General features: G+C 39.3%; 1 protein-coding gene across 4 annotated transcripts in view; it reads right to left on the bottom strand.

Moving 5' to 3' along the window:
• LMO7 (LIM domain 7) overlaps window positions 1-23,446 on the bottom strand; it is a 131,476-nt gene that overhangs the window by 11,305 nt on the left and 96,725 nt on the right. For all 4 annotated transcript variants that reach the window (XM_065895862.1, XM_065895866.1, XM_065895863.1 and 1 more), the window contains 12 exons: window positions 22,834-23,260; window positions 20,878-21,186; window positions 11,657-11,771; window positions 10,437-10,598; window positions 9,470-9,576; window positions 8,175-8,235; window positions 6,404-6,460; window positions 4,547-4,572; window positions 3,580-3,684; window positions 2,551-2,643; window positions 1,878-2,137; window positions 902-967 (listed from right to left, as the gene is read on the bottom strand). In XM_065895862.1, coding sequence (XP_065751934.1) covers window positions 902-967; window positions 1,878-2,137; window positions 2,551-2,643; window positions 3,580-3,684; window positions 4,547-4,572; window positions 6,404-6,460; window positions 8,175-8,235; window positions 9,470-9,576; window positions 10,437-10,598; window positions 11,657-11,771; window positions 20,878-21,186; window positions 22,834-23,260 — 1,788 coding nt within the window. The remainder of the gene's footprint in view (window positions 1-901; window positions 968-1,877; window positions 2,138-2,550; window positions 2,644-3,579; window positions 3,685-4,546; window positions 4,573-6,403; window positions 6,461-8,174; window positions 8,236-9,469; window positions 9,577-10,436; window positions 10,599-11,656; window positions 11,772-20,877; window positions 21,187-22,833; window positions 23,261-23,446) is intronic.

Genomic DNA, 23,446 nt, shown 5'->3' with positions numbered 1-23,446 from the left:
TAATGGTCATACACTGGATATATATATAGACAGACTTTTCAGAAGTCCTTAGTGATTTTAAGAGTGCAAAGCATTTTTAAAGTTCTTTTAAAATATTAAATTTAATGTTTTAGGAAATATATAACTTTTCAGGTATCTGAAATCCTATCTTCATTCCCTGAAACTGACTAGTAGTTCTAACCAAACTAAGAGGAAGGCTACAATTCTCATTTCAGATGTCCGCATGGAACTTTTGGTAAGCTTATGCCATTGCTTATAACTTTTTTAAAATGAAGCTTCAGGTAGATCACAAAAATGAACACAAGTCTTATTCTGTGTCCATTACCCTTGCACTGTGGCTCCTCCCACAAAGAGAGAGGGTTTTTCTCCTCTCTGTGAACTTGCGCTGGCCTTGTGACTTTAGATAACAGAATGTGGCAGAAGCAATGGTGTACCAGGTCAGACCTTAGACTGCAAGGTGCCTCGCACGCTTTCTCTCTTTAATTCTCACTCTTTTCTCTGTCCAGCCACCATGTACAGAAGACTGCACTGGCTTGCTGAATGTTGAAAGACACGTGGCTTAGTTGTTCTCACTGTCCCTGCTGACGGCCAGTCAACTCCCAAAAGCAGAATTGCTTAGTAAACTGGTGGTAGATGCACTAGGGACCCAGTCAATTAAAAGAACCACCAGTTGAGTTTAGTCTAAAATGCTGACCCGCGAAATCGTAAGTCAAGTCACTAAGTTTAGGGGCAGTTGGTTACACGGCAAAAGCCAGTTGATACAAACATCAACCAGCAGGATATCTTTGTATCCCACAAAAGAGCAGGCGCTAAAGCAGTCCTACAAAACATCTAGGCAAGACCTCAAATATTCTTCTGAAGCCAATTACTCCAACCAAATTACAATTAAAGTTCTACACACCTGTCACTAGGAAGCAAACCTGAAGATTCTTCTTCTCTCTTTGGTATGTCATAGGAATCAACCGGCCTAAAAGATGGAAAAAGAGTTTATGCTCAAAGTATTAGACTTTAATGCCTGCCCAGAGTTTAAGAAATGGATATCAACGTATTGTTATTCCAGCCTCTTTATGAGAATGGTCTCTGAGTTGAAAACTAAACATACAGAAGTATTTCAATCCATCCCTACAGAAAACAGACCTACTACCGCCAACAGACATTTGCAATTCATTCATTCCACAAACATACACTGAGTGCCTGCTATGTTCTGGTACTATTCCAGGGCTGGGCTACCGAAGCAAATAAAACAAACTTACTGGCCTCATAACACATTTTAGTGGGATGGGGCAGGTTAACAGACAAGCAAATAAATGCATAATGTAAAGCAGGCGAGTGTACACTAGAGAGAAAGGGTCGGGGGAAGAGACGTGTTTCTGATGAGGTATTCTGCAAAGTCTGAGAAGGTGACCTTGGAGCAGAGCCTTAAAGAAAATGAGTAAGCCACACAAACACGTGAGGGAAGTCTTCTCCAGGTACAGGGACTAGAAAATGCAAAAGTCCCGGGTCAGAGTCAGTTGGACATTTTCATGGAAGGAAAAGGAGGCCAGTGTGACTGTAAGCGACCAAGTGAGGGGAAGAGTGGTTGGAAGCCGGGCGGACAAGAAGGCCGAGATGCAATTCATTCAAGCCATCGGGGCCACGGCGAGGACTCTGGATGATGTTGTAATGTGACAGGGAGCCATATGGGAACTTTGAGGAGGGAAGTTAGGTGACAGGATCACTGACAGTGAAAAAGGTTCACCTCTGCTTGTGTGGCCCTGCGTGGAGGACGGATAGCAGGGAGCAGGGGGACCAGTTAGCTGTATCCATTCCCCACTTCAGAGGCACCCAAGTCAGATCAACTGAAAAAGCACACGCGCCCTTCGGCCGTGGGGACAGACCTTCTGTACTGGTATATTTGGATAGAAGTTTCCCTCTCTCTCTCCGCCTGGCGCTTCTGCTCGTCTGCCTCTGCCTCTGCCTCTGCCTCCGCCTGGCGCCGCTTCTGCTCCTGGTCTTTCTCTTGCTGCTGCTGCTGCCTCGTTTCCTCCTCTGCCGGGGTTCCTTCGCTGTCAGGTGCCTTGGACTCTTCGCCCCGGGTGGCCACAGCAGGCTCCCGTGTGGTCAGAGAAATGCTGTTTGAGTTTAGGACCATTAGCTCCTACGTGACCAGGGAGAAAAGAAACCCATCTGAATCTGTGCATTTCTGTACTATGCACAGATACGTCTATATTCAGTTTTAAATGATACTTATTGTAGTTGGCCCAGAATTCCACTTGAAATAACGTTAAAAGTTTTATCACTAACAAAAATCACACATGGGGGGTGGGGCTGTAACACAGAAGAGGAAGATGCACTGAGAGCCTAGCGATAGGATTATTTAGTGACACAGTAGAGAAGCTAGGAGAAAGGCTGAAACGTCACAGTGAAATTGACAAACCAGAGCCTGGTATTTTCAGAGAACTACACAGGTGAATGTGTGACAAAAGCCAGGTGAAACGGGGTAGCTTCCACTTTACAGCGAATTTCATCAACAAGGTAGAGAAGTTAGAAGAGGGCGTGGGCCAACACTACCTCATTCAAGTACTTGGAATTCTCTCTCTCAGCCTCCTGCTTAGCCCTCTGCCACTCTTCCCTTAGCTTCTCCTGTTCACGTTGATATTTTTCCTACAAGATGAGATGGCATATTAATTAGTTAATAGGTTAATGATGTTAATCTCTCATTTGCATTTTGCCAGTTCTACCCTCTACCTCCATCTTTAAAGACAGAGATATTGGTTTAACCAATCAGATTTGCACCCCTAAAGTAGATCATAGCTTATACTGAGCTAAAATGCAGACTTGGGAAACGGCAGACATTCAGAATTGAACCCATATCCACTCTTTACTGTGGCTGTAATTCATCGACGCCCCTAGCTAACTGGAAGGGGCACTGAATTACGGTGCAATGGACCAAGCACACAGTTTATGCAGGTGGAGGTCCTGACAAACCTCTACACCTCTCATGCATAAGAAAATCCATAAAACGATGGTGCCACATACTCTAAAAATATACAAAGGGTCTAATAAATAATTTTAAAAGGAGGACTCTGGAAATTTTCAAAATGGAAAAGTATTTCATAAAAAATGTGCTACAGGGGCTTCCCTGGTGGCGCAGTGGTTAAGAATACGCCTGCCAAGGCAGGGGACACGGGTTCGAGCCCTGGTCCGGGAAGATCCCACGTGCCGCGGAGCGACTAAGCCCCTGCGCCACAACTACTGAGCCCACATGGCACAACTACTGAAGCCCACGCGCCTAGAGCCCGTGCTCTGCAAAAGAGAAGCCACCGCAATGAGAAGCCCGCGCACTGCGACAAAGAAGTGGCCCCCACTCGCCGCAACTAGAGAAAGCCCGCGCGCAACAACGAAGACCCAACGCAGCCAAAAATAAATAAATAAATTTATTTATTTTTAAAAAATGTGCTACATATCAAAAGATTTGTTAATTATGAGGTTATTGGCTTTTAATTTTTTTTAAGTTGCTTCTTAATGTAGGTTGACACTGAGCAGGAAAAGCTGTTAAAGCAAACTGAGTCCCTGCTGACCCACACTACCCTGCTTTACCTGCAGCAGGCGGTCCTGCTCTTTCTGCCACCTCTCCTGCCGCTTCCGCTCCCCTTCCTGATCCCACGTCCAGCGACTCGGGGCACTGATGGTCGGGACTGGAAGCTGCCGAGTTACAAGAGAAAAGGTGTAAAGCAGAGAAGAATATGTTACTTCATTAAGTCATCTACTGAAGTACTTTTTTTTTTTTTTTTTTTTTTTTTGCGGTACGCGGGCCTCTCACTGTTGTGGCCTCTCCCGCTGTGGAGCACAGGCTCCGGAAGCGCAGGCTCAGCGGCCATGGCTCACGGGCCCAGCCGCTCCGCGGCATGTGGGACCTTCCCGGACCAGGGCATGAACCCGTGTCCCCTGCATCGGCAGGCGGACTCTCAACCACTGCGCCACCAGGGAAGCCCTACTGAAGTACTTTTGCATACATAAATTATTCATATCACCCTTGGCCTACGCTGTACTAAAGGAGGGTGGGCTTTATATATCAAAATAGGTCTCTTACACAAATGAACTTATCTACGAAACAGAAACAGAGACTCACAAACATGGAGAACAGACTCATGGTTGCCAAGGGGGAACAGGGCAAGGGGCGGGGGGGGGGGTTGTATTGGGAGTTTGGGATGAGCAGATGCAAACTATTTTATATAGAATGGATAAACAACAAGGTCCCATTGTATAGCACAGGGAACTTCTGATATATCCAATATCCTGTTATAAACCATAATGGAAAAAATATGAAAAACAGTATGTATATATATATATATAACTGAATCACTTTGTTGTACACCAGAAACTAACACAACATTGTAAATCAACTATACTTCAATTAAAAAAAAATAGGTCTCTTTATCTTGGAAAGATACTCCTGGATAAACTCTCATGCAGCTTAAAATAACGGTAAGCGATGCTACTGGGTGCTAATTCAGTCCCACCCAGGCCTCCTTGTTTATTCCAAAACCAAATGAATACTACTTACATCAGGCACCACAGAATCGGAACTTCCTATATTACAGCACGTGGGCAAGGAAAGAAAAAGAAAACAGTATAAATCTTCATTTCTATGAAATAATTCCTTTCAGAAAGTTGTATCACTAACTGTCTCTATGCCAATATACTGAGTGACATCAGTTTTTTCAAACAACAGTACATTTCTCTCTTTAGTTCCATCTGTTTGTTACTCATCTTCCAAATTCAAAGTCAGTAAAAAGAAGAGAAACAGTGGATGCCAAAGTTTCATCTTATCTCTAGGTGCTAGAGCTGAGATACTGGTGTACTTATTTCTAAGGGTTCAGGGTTCTTTTATTAATAGAGTGGATAGTATTCTCATAACTTGGCCTAACAGAAGAAAAATTGAATTTCAAATATTACAACATCTACCAAACCCAATTTTTTTACTTGCTGCTATTCAATTACATTGTGACAGGTGTAAGTCACATTTTTCAGGCCTTATTGCTAAGGAGCTACTTTTCTGAAATAAGCCACCAACGAACATATTCAAGAAACATTTCCCTTTCCACTCCTATTATTTGAAACACAAAATATTCAGACTTCATGTGTAACCCTATGGGCAGAACGCTATTCTTTTTATTCTTATGGGGCCTACATAATTGTGTGTGCCTGTATGTAGTACAATGATTATAAACATGTAAGCAAATTTCATAAGAAACACTACCATACTGTATTTTAAAATTTTCCTGAAACCTCAGCTGTCAAATAAATTATTCACTTACACAACCATATTTTTAAGAACACTGCTTTGAGATTTAAGAAAATATTCTTCCCTAAAATAGTCTGTTGAAGTAAAGTGCGTGAAAATGGAGAAAGAAAAGGAATTGCTTTATTTTAGCCAATTTGAGCTAGGCCTATCACACAGTTTCAATTAAATTACCATAGAATAACAAGAGCTGAACAAAAATTATCAAAAACACAAAGGACACTGACACAAATGGACCCTTGTACATGCAGAGCTGGTAAGCTACTTCTATTTACGGTCAAAAAGAAATCTTAATTCACCAAAAAAGACTACGAATAGATTAACACAAAATACACAAATCCAGTAAGTACCATGTTGTAAGGCAAGTTTGGAAATATTTTTGATAATCTTAAAAGTAAGAAATAATAACATTTTAGACACCAACAGCACACCCCCTACTGACTGTGCCATTGCATCTCAAATGTTGGATATTACTTTTAAGCTCTTGACTGCAAAGCACAGAGTTCAAACTGCATTCATGAGACAGAGCATTAGACAAACGTGAAAGGGGAGGATATGCCACATGCACGGCACATCGTAACGCAGCACTGCCCGACTACACCAACAAAGAGAATCTCAAAATGTACTTGTTTACAGATGTGACCAAATTTACAGAGCGGTCCTATTAACACTCCAAAGCCATCGTCCCAATAGCAATCAGCATTTTCCAAAACCCAAAATTTGACTCTAAAAGTTGGCCAATTGTATGTTGGTGTAATCTAATATTATGCAATTTGTAGGAAGCAGTAAGGCATAAATGAAATTCCTCATTTCTTACTGTCACCCAGTGGCAAGTAGTGTGTGTTTAAACAGCATCTCAATGTTTTTAATTAAAAAAAAACCAAAAACTTCAGAGGTATACAAAGGACACACAAAGACCCATTACCACAGAGGTAGACCCATGAACTGTAAGAAAAGCCTGATGACCCTAGGGAAAGAATGGAAATGGGTTATGTTGCTTGGTCATAATGATGGCCAAATAGAAGAGGCTCAGTGCCCAGCACCACAGACTATCAGGAAAAGAGTGGAGAGTGGGAACAATTCCATGAAAGTACATGAATTGTTAGCTTGGCAGTTTACCTTGTTCAAAAAATTGTGATCGCCTTTTTAAGTTTTTCAAAGAAATAGGTTCAGAGGCTAGTTGAAAAATACAAACACAAAAAAAAAAACACATCAATACCATGTAATTCATTTTAATCTCTCACCACTGGAAAACTAAACGATACTTGATACATCTTTCCATTCTGTAGCAATATTATTTTTAAAATGATAAAACTGATTGCCATAGAAGATAGGGATTATTTCAATGCACAAAGACACACATAGTTTTAGTAGTCTATACTACATTCAAATTAGTAAAAGGAACTAATATTTTGATTAATAAATTTTAGCAGGTAGCATCACAGTTTCAAAGTAGCTGAAGTAACATCTTCCGTGCTAGATCACACCCCTTTAGGGAAGTGGAAATTAAAATGTTTTTGCTTAGGTTAATCAATTCAAAATCTTTTCTAGTACAGGAAGAATTGTTTGTAACTAAGATATTTCATAGTACTAGTAAGTAAAAAAGGAACTAAAAATAATGGGGAGGCGGACAAGAAAATAAATATCCAGAGAACAATTCTAAAAAAAACCCAAATGCTAAAATTAAAATATTCTTCTAACTAGACTATTTTGCCCTAGTTTCCAAGATCTTATAGCCCCCAACTTTACATAAAGCAAATAGAGTTCAATCAGATAAAAAAGAAAAAGAAAATATTCTGACTTCTACGGATCTGTCACAAGATTATGGCAAATGATTATTATACTTCAGTTTATTCATAAAATGTAAATGTAATTATTATTTGACACTAGTTGATATTGACTTATCTAAACAAAACCCTCAAATGACAGGGCCTGTGTATCGCCCCATAGTCACTAACAAGTGCTCTGCAGAGTCACAGACAGAACGGGACCCGCACAGCTTAGATTAAAATATCATGAAGAAAAAAGCAGTCATGTTCACTTTTAAAAACTCCTTTGGCAAAGAATGCAATATCAAACATAAATATATAGTCACATAATTATCAGAAATTAAATACATAAATAATCAATAAAGGAAGGGAAATTTATAAATCTGGTTTGATTTTGACGTAAGGTATTATGAACTGACAAATGCAGATTCAAAACCACCAAACCACTGAGAAAACCCAGACCTGTGCCTGGCAGTCTAGTTTCATGCTAAGAGAAGCTTCATCCTCTTTGGGTTTCTTTCCCTGCCTATGTGGACCAGATCTTTCTTATTTATTTTGTGTGTCTAAGCTATAGCACACAGCATGTGGTAGCTCAATTATTTGTAGATAGACAGCAGAAGGAAGGGAGTGATGACTCCATAATGCAAAATTTCCCTAGGTGCTATGTCTGCTTTTTCATTACAGATGGGTACGTCTGCTAACTACTGTTACTGCCACTGGCATTTCCTTATTACTAGCTGCTTCCAGGCTTGTCCCTTTCACAACATAAAAAGGGAGAAAGGAAACCTCGCATTTAACTAAGATTCCCTTTGCCAGCACACCATAGCGAGAAGGCTGATGGCCTCGGGAAAACCAGTCTTTCTTATTTGGATTAGACACATAGGCACTCAAAGCTCCTGGACAGGCTGCCAAAGCTTTGTTTGCAGTTCCTGGACTATTCAACACTGGAACTGAATGCCCTTCCACCTGGCTGCAATTGGATCTATGTGCTAACCTCTGAGTTTCAACTTGCAGTAGATCAGTTTTGCTTTCACTCACAGATATTAATTTTTATAGTAGCAGAACTTGAGCGCAATGACTTCTCCTATATTATAAATGTAAGCTATAATGGTCATGTTTACCTTTTGATTCAAAAGTATTGCTTTCATCACGAATTCCATTAATTTCTTTTGATTCAGTATTCTAGAAACGATAAAAATGCCAGTTAACAACATTCTCTCCAATTGGACTTCAAGCTTAAATAATGCATTTCTCATTAGTGAAAATATCTTCTAATGACATGAGTTTTTCACAGCATTAATATATTCTTTACAGCCTTTTACATATAATAGAAACGTAATTTTTTCATTGTTCTTCGATATTTGTGGAAGAATTAATGACCAACTGTAAGCACGAATAGCTTTAAGTTCAATCAGTCATTAATTTTCCAAGAAACATGATGGGCCAAATAATCATTGGTCCATTCGGTTTATATTTATGAGTAAGCAACACAGTCATATAGGATTCTCTAACATTTAAACTTTTCTTATACAAGGTAGCAGGATCTCCTTATTACATGAAAGGGAGCATCTTGGGATAACAGCCGTTATATCTAGGGAGTCAATATAAACACATTTATTTGCAAATTTAAATTTAACTATTACTTTGAAAATTAGAAAATTTCTACATTATAATTATTTTAAATCAATTAATGTAACTGTGTATCTCTTAACCACATATGTAAGTCTACCCATCACATTCACCCACACAAGAACTAAAACTGCTTCATGAGGTTTTAAAACTGCACACAATTACTATATCTATTTTACCAGTAAAGACTAAGGAAAGCATAGAAAAGTTATAGTGTATAATTTTACATAATTAACTACTTCACATTCACAAAGATCTGAGAGAGGGGTATAATGATGAAGGATTGGTAAGAAACACCTGCAGGGACTTCCCTCGTGGTCCAGTGGTTAAGAATCCACCTTCTAGTGCAGGGGATGTGGGTTCGATCCCTGGTCGGGGTACTAAGATCACACATGCCACGGGGCAACTGAGCCCGCCCATCACAACTACAGAACCCACGCACCGCAACAAAGAGCCCACCCGCTGCAACTAAGACCTGACACAGCCATAAATAAATAAATAAACAAATAAATGTATGTTTAAAAACAAACCCTGCAAAACATCACTATGGGATCTTTTGATTTTTTTATTATATAACTCACTATTGCTCTAAATTATTAATGAGTAATGCCTTATGATTTTCAAAAACATATTTTATTCTCATTACTATAAATTACCTTATTCAACTATCTATGTTTTTAAAACAGCATCAAAATTGTTCAAAGAAAGCAGATTCTTTCCCCCCACAAACACACTTCCTATAGTTGCTTTGCTCTACCCAAATACTCCCACTTCTTGAAATACTTACAGAATTCTGAAGGCTTTCTGAGAATTCAGCTGTTATTGATAGATTTGAAGATTTGTCTGAGCTGTAAATTCCAGAAGTTGCATCAATCCACTTTGTTTCAGGTGAACCTATAATTTTGGTAGCCATACTGGTGAGATTGAGGGTTTTATGCCGTGTAAATGGCAGGGAAGGCTGGTCTTTGCCCCAGTCTGATTGGCACACGAAGATCAAGAAATGAGTACACGTAAATGTTGAAGTTGAAAGAACAAAGTACTGAATGTACATATACAAAATACACACACAGAAGACAAACAAGTCAGATAGTGTGTGAAAGAAATGAAGAGTTTAGGCCTTTTACCAACAGATCACCTTCCAAAAACAGAGGGTTAGAGCATGTTAATAGTGAAAAGACTGGCAAATTTGCTGAATCTTTCTGTAAACCAGGACTGGGTATTATATTTTGATATCATAAGTTGGTAGGTCTGGAAGGCTTAACGCCCTTCCCCATCTAACCTCAACAATTAAGCAACACAATAATGAAATGTACATCGAAAGTTCTTCGCGAATGAACAACTGGGATATTGACCTACTGTGCTCTCTCTTATACCAGTTACAGTCACCATGCTGTAGAGGAAGTGAAACCATGGTGTAATTCTTAATATTCAACCTCATCATATGACTTCCAAATGCAGATATAATTACAAGAGCCTTCAGCTGATATGTGCATTCAAAGCCAGTCCAGCATATAAATCAGTCAATAAATAATGCAGAATTCAGTAAATTTGCTAGTGAAAAGCTTTCAGACAGAACATCCAAAGAAGCATCATTCAAGACTTGTCTCGACATAACCACAAAACATCTTTAAGCCAAAAAATAAAAAAGTGAAACGAAGAGAGAAGAAAATGTTATTGAAGCAAGCTGTTATAACCACTTGCCAAAGACCAGTTCCCAATTTAGAAAGCCAAACACGGTGGTATAACCAACTCACCAGACTTTCCATAGCGCCTGATATCCATTACTAGGTTTCCAGTTTCCTGAGCATTAGCCATGGTTTCCTCCCACTCTTTTGTGTCCTTATATGAAAACTTAGTGTTGTTGATAGCAATAATTTCATCATCTACCTGTAGCTGAGAAAATTCTGCTGGGCTACCTAAATAAAGCAAAATAAATTAAACTACCAATAAAAAATAAAAACATGTCCTACTAGTCACTGCTTATTTAAATTAAGAGAAAAAATGACTTCTTAATCTCACCTAATCACTTCTCATATTCTTTTCAGGTGCAGATGAGTCACAAAATTTCTTAAAGTTATCAAATATTTGAGTAGCTACAACATTACAAAGCAACCAAAGGCATTTTTTAATCCTATAGAATGTATCTTACTTAATGTTTAAAGGGAAATGATAAACCCATCTGTTCAATAAAATTTCTTTATTAACCTCCTAGGAAGAAAATTTTAAATTATTTTTAAATTAAAAATGTGAAATATATATTCCGCTTTAGCTGAGCTTCCAAAGCCGGATGCACTCTAGAATGGAGAAAAAAACAGAGCCGCTTAAAATGGCTTAAAATTACTACTTACCATTATCTAATTAAAGCAGCCTTGAAATTTCAAAGAAATAACCAAAGTTCACATGCATTTTTATATAGCTAAAATATGTAAATGAGGAACTCCTCATAAATACAATAGCTTTCGTTTTAATTTTAGGTCTTGTAATATTTTGCTAAGAGTTTCTGGGCTTGATTTGGTGGAGGAGGGGCAGTGCTTTTGTAAAAGTCCCAAAGCATCCTCAGGAGTCCTTGGGCAATAGATACATTAGGACGCTCCGAAAATATTGACTATATAGCACCTATGTATCCATCACAAACACAAATGATCAGGGAAAGTTCTTTCTGGATCTTCAATTTAGCATTGTTTGTTAGTAGTTCCAAATATTAAGCCTAAAATTTTGATAACTGAAGTCTGTAAAAGTCACAAAATTACGACTCTTCAAAACTAAAATTAACGAGGCAAGATCAAACAATATGCAATTTGTAACTCCAACTATCAGTCTCTGGGAAGAGGATGCGCCTCTTCACTTTACTGCTGCATTTTTCACATTTGTTTTCTCCTCCTCTATCAAATAAACTAATTTCTCTGGGGGCTTTTTGAACAGCACAGGACAACAAAGGAGAAGAAACTTCAGTAGAGCTCAATCTATGATTTACCTGGTTCGACTGATGCTACGAAGATCCTGGAAAAATCCCATTTTACTGTAAATCCAAAGTCAAGGCTGTTCCCAGGCGTCTGGTTTATGCTGATTCTCATATCACTGAACTGATCCTGAAAACAAACATGAAACGGTGGGATCAAGTATCCCTGGCACCCACATGGAGGAAAGTCTATCCGTGAAAGAAGGGAGGCTGCACGCAAGGTACACTTGAATTATTTCATGATAAACCGGAAGCTTCATTCTTTTCCCCTTGGGTTTGGTAAAACCTTCACTTACATAAATATCTCTGAGTTTATTATTTTGCTGCTAAAATCAGGGAAATCGTCATATCCATAGATATTTTTCTTCACGTGCATACTATAAATCAGTTGATTTATATTGATAAAGCTTAGGCTTTTGCCCACCATACAGTTGGGTTTGCCCACCATACAGACCATTTTTTATAACCCAGGAATGAAGCTGAGTGAGATGTGGGGTGTGTGTGTGTGTGTATACACACACACACACACACACACACACACACACACACAATGGAATTCAGCCATGAGAAAAAGGACATCCTGCCATCTATGACAATATGGATGAAACTTGAGCACATTATGCTAAGTGACGTAAGTCAGACAGTGGAAGACAAGCACGTATGATATCACTTATACGTGTAGTCTAAAAGCCAAACTCATAAAACAGGGTGTAAAGTGGTGGTTACCAGGGGACGGGGGTGAGGGGACAGGGCAGATGTTGTTTAAGGGTACAAACTTCCAGTGAATAGTAAATGAGCCCTAGAGATCTAATACACAGTACTGTGAGTATAAACAATATCTTATTATAATGAAATTTGCCAAGAGACTAGAACTTCCAACCACTAAAAAGAAAGGAGAATTATGTAATGTGAGAGATGTTAATTATCACTACAACAGCAGTCACATGACAATATATAAGTGTATCAAATTAACATGCTGTACCTTTAAAATTTACACATTATATCTCAAATACATTGCAATAAAATGGCATCTTTGAAAATGCAAAAAAAGATTTAAATCATTTATTTTTAAAATGTCACAATACTTAAACTACCTCCAACATTCAATATATTTAGCCAAATAATTTTGAGGGGTTCATAGACACAAAATTCAGCTACCAGAATCACTCATCTAGGACTGGTACCACCCCCGAATGGGTATCTGAAAGTTTGGCAAGGCATTTTTGCTTGTCCTACTGCTGCATGAAGGTCGAGCGGTAAAGGCAGAGCTGCTACATTTGCTACAAAATGCAGAACTGGGTCAGACCTGAGGAACCACCAGTAAGATGCCAAGAGGGCCCCACTGAGACACCATGAGCTCCAGGCCACAACCCCCTTGAAGTAACAACAGCCCGCAGGCCCCAGAACTTGGACAACAGGCACACCTCTATTTTCATCTCCATCCCTACAGTCCACAGTCACAAATTTTGAGTTTCACGGACTTTCTTAGGCCATTTTCCAAAACAAATATTTTAAGTTTTACAGTATAGTACACTAGGTCTGTGAAAATTTTAATTAACTTCCATAAATTATATTTTTTGTTTCGGGTAAACAGCAGACATAAATTTTAGCATGTGTTTTCCAGACTAGTGTTTCCAGTTCTTTGAGTCATAATTATCAAGAACTTAGACTTAACTGTTTAAAAGGAAAAATTCTTCCTAAAGCCACTTTATTTTCCAGAAAAAGGCCTATAACTCCTCTATTTTAATTTAGCAGTTAAATCCAGACCTAGGACCAACAGGGCAATTCATAAGTTTTTCTACCTTTAGAACAAGTTTGAAATCTAAGTGACTATATTCTAAGAAACACTGTGATATTATATAAGAATTAGAAGACAAGGAAGGCATTGAATAAAGGATCAAGAACTTACTGTATTGTATGGATATGAGCAGTAAGTGTTGTAACAATACACACTTACTCATTTGTTCAACATACATTTACTGTGCATCTATTCTGCATAAAACACTTGGGAAATAAAGATGAATTAGGCATGGTCCTTGCTCTCAAGAAACAATTACTGACTCTTCAAAATGGGTATGGAATTTTTTAAGAAAAAAATTGTAGCTAATAATATAGAAACGTTTTCATCAGACATCATGTAAAGCAGTTGAAATACGGGAACCCAGATGTAGATAGTGAGAACAGTCATTAATGATCAGCCTGATGGATACCAATCTCCAGGGTATATCAAAACTCTGCTATGAATAGAAAAAATTACTGGTTAGTTCTACTCCTTAACCAAAACCACCACACACTTAAATTAGAGATGATTCAATGAAAATAAACAGTCATCTTCACCACTTTTACCCCACTCTGCTCCCCCCACCAAATTCTGACCTAAAGCCAATTAGAGTGCAGAATCTATTGCTATATAAGGGCACAGAGACAAATGATGGGTTAGAAATTCCAAGACACTAATTGAGGTTTTTTGATCTTGAAGAATAAGAGACAGGATGGAGTCTTAATAAATAGTTTCAAACTACAATAAAGAATACTTTGTGGGAGAGAGCAAGTGAACATTACCCTTTTCCACCAAACATAGGATAAAAGAGAATGAGCTTAAGCTCTAGATGGCAGAGTGTCACAATTGTATTAGACCAGAAGAACTGTCCTCCAAAGGACTGCTCTTACCTTGGAGATAAATCTCTACTTGAACATAATAAAAAGGCAAATAACCACCTCTCTGAAATAGTTAATAGAGGAGGTCAGCCTTACTGTGGCTACAGCCTGGCAGCCTGTTACGTGGGTCCTGGGAGTGCACACAGGCAAAGGAGAGAGAACCATGTGAGCATTTACAGGACTATTTCTGTCAATGGCCAGGTGGCCTCAGGCATGTCACTGAGTCTTCCAGAGAATTTTCTCTCACAATGACATTAATTTTAAAGCTTTCTGTTTTCAAAACCCTATCTTCCAATGCAGACCATCTCCCTCCCACACCACAGAAAGGATTAAAGTAGGTGGTGGCAGTTCAGGGAAAGGGCCCCAGAGGCCCCTCTTGCACGGCCTCCCCACCATGACAGTCTCTCTGGCATCTCTGTGGAATCCTGGGTTCTTGAATTAAATTATCCTTGAGACTTTTTGCAGGTGAATATATCTATAATTATAGTCAAGCATAAACTATTCAACAGTGATTAGGATTTCTACTTCCTTATTTTTCTTTGCAAGATATATGCCATGTGAGTATTCTACAAAGGGTCCATGTTTCAGAAGATGACACTGTGGGAATTTCCTTTTGAACTGCATGGAACCAGGAATATAAATTATTGGGAGAAATCTAGATTCTTGATGACTGATAAAGAACTATCCCAAGTGGTTACAGTTGCCTATTCTGGGAAAGATAAAATACAGTTACCAACATATCAGCATCTAAAATAAAAATAACTTCCCTCAATTTAGGTACAATTTAAACAGAAATATACACTTAAATCTGAGATTTTAAAATAATGACATGGTGATCTGGCATAGCAATGGTAAGATTTATTTTTATGAGATCTGATGAATTAAGATTCTCGTATCAACACAGATGGGAATCAATAAACAACAGGGTCAATCAGATGGCCATTCTCCTCAAACTTTTTCAATTACATAAACATGTTCCCTTAAAGAAAGCCTACTTAAGTTGATAAAACCAAATAACACTGAAAGTAGATTCAGGCTGTAAAATCACAAATAACAGAGGAAATATATAGTCTTTGATTTTTGTTACACGGCTCTTTTTTCAGGGTCTTAGTGGAACGAGAACATAGTGAGTAGGCCTCAACTCATGGTGCAGCTCTGGCACTGGAGCTACTCTCCTTCACCAAAGATGCGTCTATACCTACTTGTTTCCCCTCTCCATTATCCATTCAAAAGAAGCAGGTGGTGTTTCCAGCTCTGCCACTTGAGTCAACCCATTCCCCAGCTTAGCTCTTACCTACCAAATCCATTTTCGGCCCTCATGCCATCAGGCACTACAAACTATTCTTGCTTATGGGAAATGGTCTTCCAAGTCACGCATTCTTCCACTTTCTCCTGCCTTTTTCCTCTATCCCTCTCGCCACCTCTCAGCTTCATTAGTGTGTTCCTCTTTATTCTATTTTCTCTTTGTTGCTCTTCTTCACCCCTAGTCAGTCTCCCACCTTCCTGACCACATGTTTTCCTGAGTCAGCCTCATGCATTGTCATCAACTACTATCTACACCCAACACACTCAGAATTAAATTCGTTATCTTCCTCCCCAAACCTGCTCTTCCATCTCTTGCTTTTCACATGTTGGTTAATCACATCACTGTCTGACCAGATACCCAAGCTAGAAACATCAGGTTCTTTCTGGGCCTCTTCTTCCTTCCTTCCCCTAAGTGCTCCCCACACAACCTCTACACAATGGTCTCCCAAGCACCACCACACACATGCACTTAATAAACTGTCAGCAAGTCCACAAGCCATAAATCCATCTGGAACCATCCCATCCTTCCATTCTCCTTCAGGCTCTCATCTGAACTCAGGTCACGGTTTCCCCTCTAAATTGCTGTGGGTCACCTCCTAACTGGCTCTCTTGCCTCCAGCACTTCTTTCCCCCCATCTTGCTCACATCTGCCAGAGCTTTAGTTATAGAAAATACCAATTATTATATCATACCCTGTTTTAAAATTGCTGGTAGCTCCTTATCGCCTGCTGGGTAGAGTTTGAAGTCTGCACCTCAGAATTAGATTCAGTTCGGGTAAGTTTTGATAAATATCTACCTTTCCTCAAAATAATTTTAAGAATGATTTTCTCTTTATGAACCAGAAGATATTTCAGTCCATATTGGCTCTAAGATTCTAGAGACATGGCCAAGTTAAATTAAGTCAACATTTGGTGTTTTAAGGCAGTTCTCAAATTTAAGCATGTCACATTTCAAAAAAAAATTGGGGTCAGAGAAGTTGCAAATGTGGCCTAAGCATTTAACTAGCCTAGGGTGTGTTACATAACTTTCAACTCTCAAGTATTTCACTGGTGAAAGTGAGTATAATACCACCTACGTTGCTAGGTTATTGAGAGAATTAAATGAAACATTTTAAAAGGTGCCAAGCCACATGGTTGATGCCCAGTAATTATCTTCTTTTTCCCATGGAAACAATGTTATACATGGTAATATATGCTGGTTAGGCAGTTTCCAGATCAACTAAAGAAAATCCTATTTAACTCTCACACACGTAGCTCTAAAGCTAACAGAACTCGGTCAGCATTCGATGTATAATTACAGATCCAGGCACCGTACTAACAGTGAGCACAACAGGCTTGCTTCCTACCCTTAGACAGGGTAGGGGTCTAGTGAAGGTGACAAGCAGGTAAAATGCACAGGAGGTAGATGTGATAAGGTAAACCCTGGGTACTCTTAAAAGAGGTACTCTCGCAGACTTGGGCATTAGGAAGTGTAAAAATCTTCCTGCCTTCCACATGTATCATCCTATTTCTGGGTTCTGATTTAAAAATCTGGGGCAAAGGTCCTGAAATGTGGATTTGGATGAGATTTGGGTGCAGAAGGCTTGGACAAGACAAAACAAAACAAAACCCTGTACGCAACACCAATTTGGGGGAAAAGCCACATCTGTGAGGCAGTTGGAGCGGGACGGAGGACTCTGGGAGTCCCACTGCCTCCCCTTGTTCGGGTGCCCCAAGAATTGCCCTGGCAGCCCAGTCTGGCAGGGGAGGCTGGAAAAGAAGCAGTACCATAAGAGAAGTCTGTGAGAAAAGGGAAGAGAGAGAAACAGAACTCCAGACTAGCAATGGAGGTGAGAAAGAAACTCCTGGGCAGATTTTAAACGAGGTCATTTAAGTTCTTCCCTCACTAAGTCTTTGCTTCTTTATGCCATGAACTCCCTTCTTACCACAGTTCTGTGAGAGGCTCCTAGCCCATCTCTGCCCCCAGATTTCTCCTCCTTCAAATAATTCTATATAGCATCACAGTACTCACATTCCTAAAACACTCCTTAATCTTAAAGAACCTATAAAGACCTAAATTACCTGCCGAATCAAGTTCATACTTCAGTCTAGTAATCGAGGCCTTGAATGTAATTCAAGTCAATAAATACTTAAGTGCCAACTACGGGTAAAGGCTATGGAGGGTATAAACAATACCAGAGAAGGAGAAACGAACATATGGAAAAGGAAGCATTCAGTGAATGAAACTTGCAAGGGTAGAAGTTCAGTTCCAACAAGGGGGAGGCAATCTCTTGATCCATGAAGGAACCAAGCCTCCTGTGCTTTGAAGGAACAGGAGAACTTCAAAATACAGAGATGGGTGAAATGAACATTTTTAAATAGGGCAACAATAAGAATAAAAATATACATGATGTGTTCATGAAAGTATAGGGTATGTTCCAGAAATATCAAGCAGACTCATGTGGCTAGATATCACCTACTTCCGCTCTCTTTCTCACAACACAGGACAGTGGAGGCAATCTTGAGACAAACTAACTGAGTTCAAATCCTGACTCCACCACTCGCTATGCTGCATGGCCTTGGGCAAGTAACATGACCACTTCATGCCTCCATTTTCATGGCTACAAAACAGCAATAAGAGGGTCACCGTGAGGATTAAATAAAATAATGCCTTGCGAAGCCTGGTCAGCGTAGCAGCTACTCAGTAAACATTAGCCGTTTCGGCACTACAAAGGGAGTTTGGGAACAGTCATGAGAGACCTCGGTGTTCCCCTGAGTGCTTTGAACTTCACTGAACAGACCACAGCATGCCACTGGGGGCTTTGAAGCAGAGAAATTACCCAGTCCAGCCTGGCATCATGCAAATTAATCTGGTGCCAGCCTTGTGTAGAATGCACAAAGACGTGACTATTTACTAAGTGTTTGCATGGATGAGGGAAAGGGCTGGAATTAGGGTAGCGGAAGAAGGGATAGCAAAGGGTAACAACATCAAGGGAGATGCTGTAGGAAGAAATGAAAGGACACTGCCAGCACAAGTGTGAGTAAGGAAGAGGACCTGAAGAACACTCTTCTACAAAGCTACCAAGACGTCTACCTAAAACTAATACAATATTGTAAATCAAGTACACTTCAATTGAAAGAGAAAGACATCGGGCTTCCCTGGTGGCGCAGTGGTTGAGAGTCCGCCTGCCGATGCAGGGGACACGGGTTCGTGACCCGGTCTGGGAGGATCCCACATGCCGTGGAGCGGCTGGGCCCGTGAGCCATGGCCGCTGAGCCTGCGCGTCCAGAGCCTGTGCTCCACAACAGTGAGAGGCCCGCGTACCAAAAAAAAAAAAAAAAAAAAAGAGAAAGACATCTAGATGTTCAGTCAGACACCATTTTTTATTTTTCTGAACTCCCAGAACTAGGTAGTTCAGAGGAGTGTTGCATATGCCCTGGCCACACTGGTCCTAGGCTGTTCTGTGCATTCCCAGCCCTTTTCCCAAGTCAGTAAGCTCCTTCTCAGTGACAAGAGCAGGGTGATGCTACATAAGCTACTTTCCTCAGAGTGCAGAAGTGGACACACCAAGCATCTCAGGGATAGGCAAGTCACCATATGATATCTACATTTGTTCAAGAATTCCAATTGCTCCACTCTTTAAGTCAAGCCTAATTTTGCCCGGTAGCATTCCATTTCAAGTTGGGTGACTAAAGAGCATAAATCCACTAATGATAAAACCTGAAACCACGCCATGTTAACTCACGTTCCTCTGAACTGCTCTAACCTGGAAGCCACACCCACACCCTCTTTTTCTTAATCCACTGATGCAGCTAGTCAACTGCCACCCTGAAGGAGTTACCACCACTGAGCACACAGTACAATAATCAGGCTGTTTCGTGGGATTTGCTATTTGAAAAGGCGAAGGCAAACAGGCAAGTCCATAAAACAAAAGACAGCTTGCTTCTCTCTTTATTATTCATCCACTGGTACCTTATGTTCCCCAAGTATAACAGAGGCTACTGTCCTCATCCACTGAGACTTATGATGCTAATTACGTATTCCAAATTCTTTAAAAGTGAAGTTAAAATAATTTACAACCAATGATTTTAGCAACCTGAAGAGACTGGAGTTAGATGTGTTTGTAAATATACATGGGAAAACTGAAAGAAATATATCTAAATGCTACAGAATATCTCTAAATGATGGGATTACCAAGTCATTTTTATTATGTATGCTTTCCTGCATTTCCAAGTTTTCTCAAGCACAGAGTACTTTATAATCACAACGAAAAAAAGCTTACTTTAAACTTGTAAAGCTTTCCTGTACTAATAAAAACTAACAATACTAAAATATGCTGTATCGTATTTTACACAAAGATATTTCATTAATATAACTTGGGCCAAGTTATATACTTGATGTTGTGCCTTGGGAAAAAAAATACACTTTAGTAAGGCATCAGAAAATGCTAGACTGAGCCACAGAACCACAAAAGCACCTCCGCACTAAGGGGTTCATACAACTATCAAATTGCTTATTGAAGGTTTTTCTCTAAAAGAGAAAAGTTTCTTTCTGTTCTCTAGACAAGCAACAACTCTTTAGCCTATGTGTAAAACGTAACTAAAAGAACATTCATTACCTAATAATTCTCTTAAAGTCATCTGTGGGATTTTAAGTAGGAAAAACTACAAATGCCCCCAGTCCTTCTTCATCTGATGGTATATTTTATTTGGACTCCAAATGTTAAAGAACGCAATTGTCATACTGTAACTAAGCCTCGATGTTCCCCTTAAAAGAAAAGGAGTGGTACAAAATTCTAGGCTTCCCAAAGTACAAATTAGTATTGAAAGTCACTAGGATTTTTCATATGGTAGAGAAAGAAGTTCCCCTCTCATGTGTACCAGTTTCTCCTTGTGGTCAGTTCACTTCCCTGAGAAGGGGTTTTTATTACCCATTTTCTATTAGACCTGCATCTAAAACCTCCTGAGTGACTCCTGCACCCAAACCCGGACTACTGAGTGCTAACGGTGCAAGGCAACAGCTGCTGAAATGGGGAGTAGAGAGCAAAGCCAGCCAACTCCAGGGAGACTGGTCCAAAAAGTCTCCATACACCCATATCACAAGGGTCATCTGGATCCATCAACTCAGAGTTGGAAGAGATCTACTTCCGCCAAGATCTGTTACAAATAAAATGCAATGTCATTTTCTACATTATCAGCCCAGACTGTAGTGCCTAGAGGTTAGAAACGTGGTTTCCTGATTTAATTACTTACGTTTCTGGGCAGAAGGTGATTTAAAAGCCTTCCCAAACTCACCTGTGATCTTGAGACCTCTGTCTGTGGTGAGCTTCTCCCTTCTCCAAGCTCAGACGTTAAATCAGGGCTAGATGTTGAAGATAACGTGTCTTTCGAAGTGGCAGCCTGGCCCTGGGAAGGAGATGAGAAGGTGGGTGTAGGAGAGAGCAGCCTCATCACACTTTCTCTGGGTGCTGCTGCCTCTCTTTCGCTGGATGACCTGGACGCAAACTGGCTCGTGTCAGGTCTTTGCACAGAGATGCTGACCGAACTGCTTTGGGTTCTCTTAATGCCTTCTACGTCTCCATTATACTTCCAAGAATCATCCATCTAAACAGGAAACATCATTTTAAACTTCGTATTCTGTTAGATTTCTATTTAAAAAGCATATACATTAAATTAATACTTTAAAGTAATGAAAGTAATATATACCTCCCTCAGCAAAGTAACTACTACTAAAAGCTTGGAGCATGTTCTTTCACACTAACAGATCCGCACATATGAAGTGGTAGGAGTAGTTATTTTTTACTAAAGTGTTTATTTTATAAACAGACCTCTGAAACTTGCTTTGACCATCTACATCACTCCAGGTCAATAAACAGAAATCTAAACTAGATCAATTGAATACTTCACACTATGGATCTCTACAATTTATTCATTTGATATGCATTCAATGTCATTTAAAGTGTACCAAAAATATTGCACATCTCTTTATAACCAGAATATTTTATAGCACAGATTCCCAAAAGTAGACTTGCTGGACGAAAGAATATTTTATGTATGTAGTATAAAATATAATTTATATATATATATATATCTTTGAAAATTGTAGCAATGCACTCCCAAAGTAATGTATAAGAATGTCTCTGTCCCTGCATCCTTGCCAACACTAGACGTTCTGAATGTTTTAAATCTTTGTCAATCTCATGGGTGAAAAGTTGTACACCTCATTCTTGCTCTAATGAGACTGAACATGCTTCTATGTACTTTATGTTACCAACCATTTAAATTCCCTCTCCCTTGAACTATTCATTTCTATATTCACTTTTCTACTGTTTATCTTTCCTTATCAATTTGCATTTTAAATCTTAGGGATAGTAAACCTATATATAAAATACATTTTACTAATATTTTTCTGAGCCTATATAAATTGTCTTTTGGACTACATTAACGGTGTCTACCATATAAATTTAATTTTTATGTTGTCAAATATGCCTGTATTTACTTAATATAATGGTCAGCGGTTTTTCTGGCTAGTTTAGGTAGGCTTCCCTCACCTTGAATTTTTTTAATCAAATGTTTTCTATTTTCGAATTTTAGGATTCCTCATTGGCAGAGGTAAGAGGAATTTGAACACCAATGTGCTCAAGACTGTACTGCTTCCTTTTAAATAATTCAAAATAATACACTCACTTTCAGCCCTGCTTCATTCTCAGGGCAAATGAGTCTATATCCTTTAAAACCCCAATAAAAATATGTATTTTTTGAACCACGAGATACATTTTAATAACTGTAATCAAATATATCAAGTTCTAATGAAGTGGGAAATCAGGAAAAACAGAACCTTGTGCATAATCACCTGAAAATATTTAGGTTAAACCACGTGAAATTGCTGTTTTGTAGGTCAGAAAGAACTGACTATTGGCAACTTCACGCAGTGCAACCTAATACTTTACAAAAGATATATCTGAGAAAATATGACACTAAAAAATAAATGCTCTGCCTTAGAATGTAGATTACTTATTTTTTAAAATGTATCAGCTCGACACTCATTGAATTTAGAGTTTAATCAGTTCTGCATCGTTGCTATATTTTAAGCATTAAATGTCGATTGAATCTAAATTGGTAAAAATACAATTGCTTTATATACAAGTTATATACATTGTACCCATCAAGTATCTGTAACTCAAACCTCTGCACAAGTTCACCGGTATTTTGCGCTGGCGAACAGACTAAGTGAAGTAGAAACACGTTTACCGTGTAGGATCTCGGGAGTGATGAGATTCCCCTTGACTGAGATCCAAAAGGTCTCGGTGTGACCACAGACGTTAACCTGGCCGCATCAGTTTTCTGGTAACTTCTAGGGAGAGTAGCTGAAACTCGAGTGGACTCCATTTGTCGTGAATGCTGAGAAGACAAAGAGGCTGGGCGTTGTTCTTCCACAGGGCTTTTCGAAGGAAGCTGAATTTCAGCTGTGATAGTAGCCTCCCTTTTTGCAAAAGCTGTAGAATCTTGCTTAGGAATTTCCGTCGGATAAGTGGTTCCCTTCTCTTCTACTCTCTCACTCTGGGAACTTACTTCTGACATAGTCAGCATAGGGGGAAGTTTTTCTTCATTCACTCCATCATCAGAAGAATACAGTTTCCTCCTCGATGTCATTGTAGACATCTGATTTGGGGATTCCCTTAGCAGAAAGAAACGCCAAAACCACAAAGTTAGGCATTTGACACACAGAGGTGGAGAGACATATGTTATTTTGGTCATTAACATAAAAAAATGGGTGGGAACAAAAAGACTACTGACTTCATATCATAACACAATATTAAGAGAATGTGGGAATAAATACACGCAAATTTTTTAATGTCACACT

This window comes from Phocoena phocoena, chromosome 18 (assembly GCF_963924675.1).
Source record: "Phocoena phocoena chromosome 18, mPhoPho1.1, whole genome shotgun sequence".
NCBI lineage: Eukaryota > Metazoa > Chordata > Mammalia > Artiodactyla > Phocoenidae > Phocoena > Phocoena phocoena.
This window is presented reverse-complemented; position numbering and strand designations above follow the sequence as displayed.